This window comes from Brachypodium distachyon, chromosome 1 (genome assembly GCF_000005505.3).
Source record: "Brachypodium distachyon strain Bd21 chromosome 1, Brachypodium_distachyon_v3.0, whole genome shotgun sequence".
Lineage (NCBI taxonomy): Eukaryota > Viridiplantae > Streptophyta > Magnoliopsida > Poales > Poaceae > Brachypodium > Brachypodium distachyon.
Window position 1 is genome coordinate 14,690,517 of NC_016131.3, and position 10,108 is coordinate 14,700,624.

The window sequence follows — 10,108 nt, forward strand, 5'->3', positions numbered from 1 at the left end:
AAAAAGTTTCGAACAAAGAGTTTGAAAAATTCTAGACACATTTGATAAAGGCTAGAATGATAATTCAATGTGAAAAAAAAATCAAACTTTCTGTTTTGTACCGTACAATGTGTTCTGGCAAATGGCAAATGTCCACAAAATCGTAAAAAACACGTTTGGCGGTTCCGGCGGTGTGAATGGACGCACGCACGCAGCAGTCGAGGGGGCTCCAGAGTCCAGAGAAACCGGGGGCGACCGGCTGCGGCAGCCACCCGTCGCCGCAGCTGCCCCCCGCCGGCCTTCTTCCAGCCTCCGCCTAAGCCCCACGCGACTCCGCCTCCACCCCTGCCTGCCCCACCGCCTCCCCTCGGCCCCTGCCCTGCTGCCCGCGGTGCTAGGTAACGGCCTCGCCGTCGCCTGCTCGCCTTGACGCCATCTGACCGTTCCTAGGTCCGAACTTCATTCAACGTCGAGATATCTGGTGGCCGTGAGCTCCATTGGACGGCGACGCGTCCTGTGGGCTGTGGCAGTGATAACCTACTTCCAGCGTCTGGGGATTGCGGTGCGCGGGCAGTCTCGCATCCATGTGGCCGCTTCTCTTCGAGCTCATTGCTCATTGGCCACCATGATGCCCGGGCAGCTGTTTGCTGGTAAACCTTTGTGCTTTTTTTTTCCTGCACATGTTTCTTCTGTTATACCGTCAGATTATAATGTCCTAAATAAGGTAATCATCTACTCTTTGCAGATTTATGTCTCGGTGTAGTTCTATGTCACCTGTTGGAAATTGATAGATTAACCGATTTGGTGTGCTTATGATTGTTTATATTTCATGATAACCATATAAGAACGGGGAGAAGCGGAGCCAGACCAAGATATTGGCATCTGTGGTACGCAAATAATGGACTGAAATATCCGACTTGGGAGAGAAAAGGGAGCTTTATTCAGGCCACGATTGCTATTCCTCTATTCCTGTATATCTAATCTCTGTGCATAAGAAGAGCAAACCTCAAGCTGCCGAGCATCAGATGCCGCCGAATCTTGGCCTCTGCCAGTGAAATTAACTTTTATGCGGTGTTTGACTGTTTCTCATACCATAGCCCATATGACACTGAAATAACTAGTCCTGAATCAAAACTAATTTTAAGAAACTGGAGTAGCATTTGTGCACTGCAAGATGCTTTGCCTTATTTTGTGTCTGTCTGATCCTGTGGTGAACTTCTCTGTTCCTGCACGCTGTTTCTCAGAAAACTTGGTTGTGGTGGCGAGGAGTTCTGTTTGTCCCATCGGCCAAGTTGGAGTGAGTGATTTGCCTAAGTATGAGTGCTAATAACCAGACAAACTTTATTCATTCAGCTTAAGTAACTGATCATCAACCCGGCCAGCCTGCAGCACGCACGCACGCAGTACGCTTAGCTTAGATTAGCTAGAAGCCTAGAACTACTAGTACAGGGTCCCTCCCCGTCGCCAGTCGGCAGCGAGCGCGGCCCGGTACCCGGCGTTGTACGCCGCGGCGTCGGCCATCATGTCGCTGGACATCATCCTCCCGCCGGCCACCGGCGCCCCCGCACCGAACTCGGAGCCGCCGCCGCTGTTCTTCGCGGCCGTCGGTGTCGTCGCCCATGGCAAGGCGGCGGCGCTGGAGTACCCGGATGCCTTCGGAGGCGGCGTCCATGCAGGTGAGGCGGCGGCGCTGGCGTACCCGGATGACGCCTTTGGGGGCGGCGTCGCCGGCTCCATGGCCGCCTTGTGCCCAGGGGATGGCTGCGGCGTAGTAGTCGCCGGCGGCGGCGGCATCGACAGTTGCCCGTTATAAGCTTTGTGAAGCGGCGGCGGTGGCGGAGGCAGGTCCATTGTATGATCATAAGATCGTGGCGATGGCGGCAGCGGTGGCGCAGGAAGGGCCATGTACCCACCGGATCTGGACTCCCGTGGAGACGGTGGCAGAAGCGCCGGGGGCAGGTAATAAGCGTACGGCTGGGGATAGAACGGGCGCGGCACGGCCGGGTACGCGACCACGTGCTGCTGCTCGTCGACGGGCAACCTCTGCGGCTGCGGCTGCTGGTGATGCTGGTCCTGCGGGGCGAGGACGGGGCCGAGGCGGTAGGACAGGTGGAGCACGCCACGGGCCTCGGCGCGGTGGACCTTGCGGACCTGGTAGGAAGCGGACTGCGGCGAGTTTGAGCCATGGGGTGACCCGGTGGCGGAGGAGTGGAGGATGTCGGAGAGCGGGACGATGACCTCGCCGACGTCGCGGTCGCCGAGGGAGCGCGCGGTGCGGAGGAGCACGTGGAGGCAGCCGGAGGAGGCGGAGGAGGAGTCGGGAGGGATGGCGAAGCGGAGCGTGGCGTTCCAGGTGGGGTTGCGGCCGCCGTAGGGATCCGGCGGCGTGCACTGGCGCGTGATCGGGTCGCCGGAGATGGTGGCCACGGCGTACACCTCCATGCGCGTCATCAGGTTCACCTTCCGCAGGTCCTTGGCGGATTGCAGGGTCACCTCCAGCACTCTGTACGCCATGTCCTATTAGCTGAGTAGTACTCAATTAGCTGATGCAGCTCTCACTTGCAGTTAGCTAGATGGTTGCTTGCAAGTGCTTAATTAGCAGGTGCCGGCTTCGAGCTGAGTGTGAGGTATGCAACATCGCTGAAGGGCTGTATGTATAAGGGGGTGGTCTGGGCCCACGCCTTCATTTATGGTGAGATTCTGGGTCCAAACATTTTGCAAAAAGTTGGAGCTGCATGATTCTGCCTAAATGCCTATATATTATGGTAGTGTTTGATCAAGTGGCGCCTCTGGAGCGATCTGAGCCATCCGATGTTGAATAAACATTTTTGAAAAACAGAGCCCTCCTCCTGGTTTGGGTGGTACTAGTGGAGTTGTGTAGACCCAGTTTATCATGGTTAAATTGAAATTAATTAGACCTGGTTTATTACTTATCAGTGTGCATAGTTAATATCACACCTTGATAGGGAACCAGTTTGTAGCTAAACATCGTCAAAAGTTAATTTCGCTGGCAGAGGCCAAGATTTGGGGGCATCTGATGCTCCAGCAACGTGAGGTTTGCTGTTCTAATTACACTGCACACATAGAGACTAGAGTAGATGGATAGATATACAGGAATATATCAATCACGGTCGGCATAAAGCTCTCCCTTCTGATTCTGATCTGACTGTTCTACTCCATTATTTGGTGCACTATACGTAGATGCCAATATCTTGGTCTGGCTTCGCATTCCTTTTCTTTTAACATTATATGGTTATTCATCTCTGAAAGATGCCAGGCTTGGATATGTTCCATTTTCTATGGTCGAACCTTTGAATGTGTGCTGCAGGCATTTGTGCCAAGACGGGACCGAACCAACCAAAGGCGATGCGCGTCTCTTTTTAATTAATTTGGAGCTTTTCCTTCGGAAATATCTCATGTACGATTGTTCTTTTAACTCTGAACCATTGCTTGGTATTGCTTTTTTCCTTCAGAAATCATTATTCAGTAATCTCTGTTCAGAAATAGTACCTCCTGCGAGTGTTCTTTTAACTCTGAACCATCGCTTGGGATTGCTTTTTTACTTAAGAAATAATTATTCAGTACTCTTTGTTCAGAAATAGTACCTCCTGCGAGTGTTCTTTTAATTCTGAACCATCGTTTGAGGCTGCTCTTTTCCTTCAGAAATAAAAAATTTAGATCAACGCTTCAGAAATAATTATTTAGTACTCTTTCAATTCTTCATAAATATCTCTTGCAGTTGTGTTTTCTTTCTGTAGTTGTTAACAGTTTGTTGAGTGGCTGATATTGTGGAACAGATATTTTCTGCTGCACCTGCCTTTCCTGTCTGAACAACATTTTTTCCCATACGACTATCTTTCCTGTCTGAAGATAAATTATAGAAAGAGTTATCTGTTATACGGACTGATTCGGCTGGGATGCACGCACTGTTAACCGAATCGATTCTTCGATCTGTTTCCATGCTTTCTTTCTTCCTTTTCAGTTTAAGATAGATTGGATAGTTACTGGGAGGTGGAGCTACCGTTTTTGTTCGATCTTCTGTTGAACTGGTTCAAGATCAAGCCAAGATCAAGTCGTCGTGTCTCTGCATCGACCTGAACAGAAGATGCCCCAGGTAATATATACATGCATTCAACTAGGCATCAGATTGGTGCAGATGGAAGAATCGATTCTTAATACTTTTGTTTTTACAGTCGATAGTTCTTTTTTTTACATGGTAGCAGCAACTAGGAGTAGTTGACAGCCCTTCAAAGTTCAAATCCTCTGCATTGGTACATACATAGAACTCAGGAGATTACAAGCAAAACCTCATCTATTAGTATACGGTGCAAAGACGTGCACCGTTTATTGCTTCGCCAGTAGTACTATACTAGTGCCAGCTAGTGTTTGTATAACTCACATTGAGGGCTAAAATCAATATAGCCGTATTAAGTAAGCTAAGTAAACTCCGTGTCTTGCTTAGTTAGTTAGTTACTGGCCGGCATCTCTGTCGTACGCCTTGGACACAGACCGGTCTTTACGGCTGCGGCCGAACGGAAGGAGACCCATCGAAAACGAGCTGGCTGCTCCTCCTCCTCTCTTGCCGTTGCCGCCGGCGGCTCCGGCCAGGATCCCGTTGATGGCGCCACTCACCAGCCCGGCCCCGAGCCTCATCCCGAACTCCACGTCACTGTTCTTCCTCGTCACCGTTGAGCTTTCAGTTGCTACGCGTTCGAGCGCTCGGTCTGGCGACGGCGACGGTGACGACACGTCCACGTCCACGTGTTCCGATGGCTTCTGAGGCGGCGGCGCGGCCACGTGTCCAACGGATGGTTTCGCAGGCGACGGCGTCGGGGCCACATGTCCAATGGCTGGTTTTGCAGGCGACGGTGGTGCGGCTATGTGTCCGGCGGCTGGTCTCGGAGACGGTGGCACGGACGCGTGTTCTCCTAGTCTGGATGGTTTTGGAGACGTTGGCACGGCGGCCGTGTGCCCATGGCCGCCGGGTTGTCTTGCAGGCACGGCTTGCTTTGGAGACGGCGGCGCGGACGACATGTATCCGCTTGAAGATTGTGGCGAAGGCGGCACGCTCGTCGTGTAACCCCCGTGAGCTTGTGGCGAAGGCGGCACGCTCGTCGTGTAACCCCCGTGAGCTTGTGGCGAAGGCGGCACGCTCGTCGTGTAACCCCCGTGAGCTTGTGGCGAAGGCGGCACGCTCGTCATGTAACCCCCGTGAGCTTGTGGAGAAGGCGGCACGCTCGTCATGTACCCGCTCGAAGCTTGTGGAGATGGCGGCACCGGCACGTGCCCGCCGGCCGGTCTCGCAGGAGAAGCTGCTGCGGGCACGGCTTGCTTTGGAGACGGCGGCACGCTTGACATGTACCCACTGGAAGATTGCGGCGACGGCGGCACGGACGACACGTACCCGCGGGGAGCTTTTGGGGACGGCGGCACGGACACGTGCCCGCCGGAAGCTTTTGGGGACAGCGGCGGCATGGCTGGTTTTGGAGATGGCCGTGCGGCCGCCTGCTGCAAGTACCAGGAAGGCGGCCTCGGGGACGAAGGTGGCAGCACGGCCGTATGTGCTGCTGGTTTTGGAGATGGCGGCGGCGCCATGGCGTCTTGTTTCGTAGGAGACAGCGGTGGCATGGCCGTATGATGCCCCGCTGGTTTTGGAGATGGCGGCGGCATGGGTGGTTTCGCAGGCGAAGATGGCACGGTCACGTACCCGCCTCCAGGTCTTGGAGACGACGACGCGGAAGGTCTCGGAGATGATGGCGGCACGGCAGCCGCAGGTTTCGCAGGCGAAGCTGGCACGCTCACGTGTCCAGAAGCTCCCGGGGATGCCGGCGGCATCACATGCACGGCCGGTTTCGGAGGCGAAGGACCAGCCACATGCCCTGCAGCTGGTTTCGCAGGAGACAACGGCGCGCCCTGCACGTGTCCTGCAGCTGGTTTCGCAGGCGCCGGCGGCGGAGGCACTTGCCCAGGCCAAGGCCACCCAGCTTGTGGCGCTCGCCTAGGCCACGCAGCCTGCGGCGGCAGCACGGCCGGATGCCATGGCCAGGCACCAGCCTGCGGCGGCAGCGCAGCCGGAACCGGGTACGCCATGACAGTCTCATCTGCCCTCGCCGGCGGCGGCGGCGGCCGCGGCTCCTCCTTCTTAACAACAGGGCCGAGATGGTACGTCATGTAAAGAACCCCACGGATCTGGTCAGCTCGCTGGACCCTGTGCACCTGGAAGCAGGCCGACCGGGCCACCTCGCTCTCGAGCAGCTCGGAGAGCGGCACGATGACCTCGCCGACGTCGCGGTCGCCGAGCGTGCGCTCGGCGCGGAGGAGCACGTGGAGGCAGGCGCCCCCGCCGCCGGTGAAGGCGTCGTGCGGGACGGCGAAGTGGAGCGTGGCGTTCCACGTCGGGTGGCGGCCGCCGTAGGGGTCCGGCGCGGTGGCCTGCCGCGTGAGCGGGTCGCCGGAGATGCTCGCCACGGCGTACACCTGCATGCGGTGGATCAGGTTCACGTTCCGCAGGTCCCGCGCCGACTGCAGAGTCACCTCCAGCACCCTGTACGCCGCCATTGTTTCTCTTGAAGCTTTTGCAAGCTCAATTGCCAGGTGATCGACTGTGGCGTGGCTTAAAAAGCTGGGGGGGGAAGAAGGTAACATGTATGTATAGGAGCCTAGGAGGCGTGTAGATAACAAGATAAGCCTCGGTAAATAAATCCGTGAGATTCCTTTTAGGAAGCAAAACGAGGGTGAAAAATTCAGATGCACCCATATCTTCATCATCCATCACATCTGTCTGTCTGAAACTCTGATTCTACCTAGTAATTTTTTTTAAAAGAGAGTAAATTTTGAGGAATTACACACGCTTTGCGCCAACCATGGTACTAGCTAAGAGCAGGTGGCACCTCTCGGCCGATCGGAGCCATTCGATGAAGAAATGACAATGAGTCCCTGATTGGCAATGAGCTTGAACTGAAACTTTTTATCCCAGATTCTCTCCTTTGTTAGGCCAAGATTTGGAGGCATCTGATGCTCCAAGAATGCTCGAGGCATCTGATGTGTTTTCAGCACAAGGTTTGATGCCAAAGATCTTGGTCTGGCTTCGATTCGCTTCGATCAATTCTTCGTACGGTTTAATTATCCGGCTTTCGTGTCCCTGAGCTACGTGTTCATGTCCAGGTTCTACACTACTGAACCTTCGAGGCTGCTGCTGGTTAATAGTGCAAGATAGGTTCAGATAGTTCTTTTGTTGTTTCTCCTGATAATTCTTGATTATCAGCTTTGTATAGCTTTTTATTATCATTAATATAATTGCAGTGGGTCATTGATCCACTGTTTTCCCTCAAAAAAAAGTGCAAACTGCAAAGACATTAAGACAGATAGAGCCACCTGCTTGCTTCGAGATTTCTTGAATAAATTCCGAAATATTCTTTTTTTAGGGAAAATTCCGAAATATTCTCGGTAACAGATAGGGAGGAATAACAACCACCTCCGGAAGTTCATCCGGGTAAATACAACCATCTGTGTCGATGAACAGCCGGTCGCTAATGGATGTTGCACGTACCCACCATCAGGAAGAAAAATATGCATGCTGAGAGAACTTTTGAAAATTGAACATATTCTTCCCGTTCCAATATTCCATTCTATGCTTAAATTTTTTTCCCGGGAAAAGGAAGAAAATGCTACGAATTTTGAGCACCCTCCGTCACTGATGTCGTCATCATGGATCTGGAGTTGACGTCGTTGCCAGCACTGATTGAGTCTATTATCAGCCTTGATATGGTAGACAAAGTCTTTAGCAAACCCTCAACTTTGTAATCCCTGAATTTTGAGCCCTGATTTTACTTATCGGTCGTCGAGGCGTTTCCTCCTATCATAGATTCATTTTGCGGGTCTTCTAACATCTTTTCGGGTTCATCATGTCCATGTACGATACAGTTAGTTGATGAGACTGAAAAAATGGTATGTGGAATAAGCTACTCCCTCCGATTTAATCCGCATTCGGATCCGTATCTGGTTATCATCTGAATCTGGCAAAAAAGAGAGTAAATGACATGGAAAGAGGATTATCATATCCCATATGTTTATGTCCCTAGGAAGTTGGAACTGAGTCGGGTCGGGCAATCAGAGACGAAGATAACACTAATAGTCAAAGAGAACAGAACAAACTAGTTCCGTGTAAAGTAAGATGCTCTCGGAAAAACAAATAAACTCAAATTCTCATCTAAATTATTTTATCTCCATTAGAGATGCAGTCACCGTCATGATACCATCGATCCTCTTTAGTTCAAACAAATAAACTAACATTTCCAATCACACCATTTTTGAAAAATTATTTCATTTATTCGAACTAAATTGGGTTGGAAGGTACCCTAATGATGATTTATTTGCATTATAAATCTCATGGTTTTATGTTTCCTTCTGGACATACATCCGATCGATAATCGATCCCATGGTTTTATTTCAGGCTTCACGATCCAAGAATCCTGACAAAGTCTGCGTCGTGCTTAGGTATGCATGTCAAATCTTTTGCACGACGGCCCTTCCGGTGCCATCGTGCCCGGCATCAGAAGCCGCCGCCGGGGACGATTTCGCGTCTGACGACGGCAACAACATGCGCATGTCGCCGCCGAACAACATCCCTCCGATGCCTCCCCGGAGCCCCTCCAGCAGCCCGAAGTAATCACCACCGCTATCCTTCCTCCTCGACGCCGGCGTGCGAGCATACGGTGGCGGAGCCCCCTGGTACGGTGGAGGATAGCGTGGCGGCACCCCTTGGTACGGCGCCGGCGGGTAGCCGCCGTAGTACGGCGGAGGAGGGTAGCCGTAGTTCTGCCAGTAGTACGGCGCCGTACGGTGGTAGTACGGAACGTCACCGTAGCCATAGCCATAGCGGTGCCCCGACGGCGGAATCGGCATCGGCAGCGGCGCCACGACGGGGCCGAGGCGGTAGGACACGCGGAGCTTGCCGCGGTGCTCGGAGCCGCTGCCGTGCACCTTGCGCACCCTGAACGACGCGCACTGCGGCGGCGTGGCGGCGCCGGATCCGCAGGCGCCGGCAAGGATGTCGGCGAGCGGGACGACGACCTCGCCGACGTCGCGGTCGTCGCCGAAGAAGCGCTCGGTGCGGAGGAGCACACGGAGGGTGGCGGCGGACGCGGCGGCATCCGCGGCCGTGGGCGGGACCATGAAGCGGTGCGTGTGGTCCCACGACGGGTCGGTGCCGCCGCAGCGGTCGGTGCAGGTCCGCTGCCGCGCCAGCGGGTCGCTGGAGACGGTGGCCACGGCGTACACCTCCATGTCCGAGAACGTGTTCACCTGCCTCAGGTCGCTGGCTGACACCAGGGTCAGCTCCATCACTCTGTGCGCCATTGCTTACCAGCTTAATTCGAGCTTGCTTTGCCGGCCGTACGGGCTTAAGTAGGCCATGGCCGGCGCTCAGAGGTCCTATATATAGGAGGCAGGTGGGGGCCACTGTCAGCGACGAGTCGATCGGCTCCTCAAAGTCCGGGCTAGATATGCATGCATGGATGGGCACGCATCGGATGCAAAGAGGAAAATTATACAAATGCAAACAGCTTTGTCCTTGCACATTTTTGAGATGACATTACTATATAATTATGAAATTCCAAACCTAAATATCTTAACATCTTTGTGGTTCAATTGGTGAATTTGTATAAGACGATCTCTGGTAGCTTCTGCTGAAAGATTGTGCCAGTTCGCTCCCACTCGTCGATCAATCAATCACTGATGAGTGCTTAATTATCTATGTGTATATATATACCCAAATCGGAATGTGCTTGAACTTTCTCCGATCCACCAACTGGAATAGGATTTACAATCATAATTGTGACAGAAAGAAATGCATGTATATATTGTGCGCATGCTTTGTTCAAATCTGATGAATTGAAATCTAAATATTTTGTTAACACACAACGGCATGCAGTTAGCATACGCTGAGACCAATTCAAGGCGTATGCATGTAAGCTTAGGTGCACACACCCCGCACTGTTCCGAATACCGGGCACGTACAGCTCAAATTACTGCAATATTTTATGCTACTCCGTATTTTAGTTTTAATCAGGATTCGACGGGAAAGTTTACGGAATTTCTGCTTGAATTTGACTGAAAACCAGCTGAAGCT

General features: G+C 52.9%; 3 protein-coding genes and 1 long non-coding RNA gene across 4 annotated transcripts; 1 reads left to right on the plus strand and 3 right to left on the minus strand.

The window, feature by feature from the left end:
• Positions 1-153: 153 nt before the first annotated feature.
• Positions 154-1,127, plus strand: LOC112270101. The gene is made up of 2 exons (XR_002962428.1): positions 154-629; positions 725-1,127. It is a non-coding gene; the product is annotated as an uncharacterized LOC112270101 (long non-coding RNA).
• Positions 1,128-1,296: 169 nt separating this feature from the next.
• Positions 1,297-2,597, minus strand: LOC100840572 (protein SRC2). Its single transcript, XM_003559771.4, has one exon. It carries the CDS (start codon positions 2,491-2,493, stop codon positions 1,420-1,422), a length of 1,074 nt encoding a protein of 357 aa, XP_003559819.1. The 5' UTR covers positions 2,494-2,597; the 3' UTR covers positions 1,297-1,419.
• Positions 2,598-4,130: 1,533 nt separating this feature from the next.
• On the minus strand, positions 4,131-7,012 carry LOC100841382 (basic proline-rich protein). The gene has a single exon (XM_003559774.4). It carries the CDS (start codon positions 6,745-6,747, stop codon positions 4,450-4,452), a length of 2,298 nt encoding a protein of 765 aa, XP_003559822.2. The 5' UTR covers positions 6,748-7,012; the 3' UTR covers positions 4,131-4,449.
• A 1,159-nt stretch (positions 7,013-8,171) lies between these two features.
• Positions 8,172-9,476, minus strand: LOC100841688 (protein SRC2). Its single transcript, XM_024457398.1, has one exon. It carries the CDS (start codon positions 9,334-9,336, stop codon positions 8,485-8,487), a length of 852 nt encoding a protein of 283 aa, XP_024313166.1. The 5' UTR covers positions 9,337-9,476; the 3' UTR covers positions 8,172-8,484.
• Between the last annotated feature and the right edge of the window lie 632 nt (positions 9,477-10,108).

What these genes read in the sequence shown, in the direction of transcription:
- LOC100840572 (XM_003559771.4), bottom strand. Translation starts at nt 2,493, where the DNA reads ATGGCGTACAGAGTGCTGGAGGTGACCCTGCAATCCGCCAAGGACCTG.
- LOC100841382 (XM_003559774.4), bottom strand. Translation starts at nt 6,747, where the DNA reads ATGATGAAGATATGGGTGCATCTGAATTTTTCACCCTCGTTTTGCTTC.
- LOC100841688 (XM_024457398.1), bottom strand. Translation starts at nt 9,336, where the DNA reads ATGGCGCACAGAGTGATGGAGCTGACCCTGGTGTCAGCCAGCGACCTG.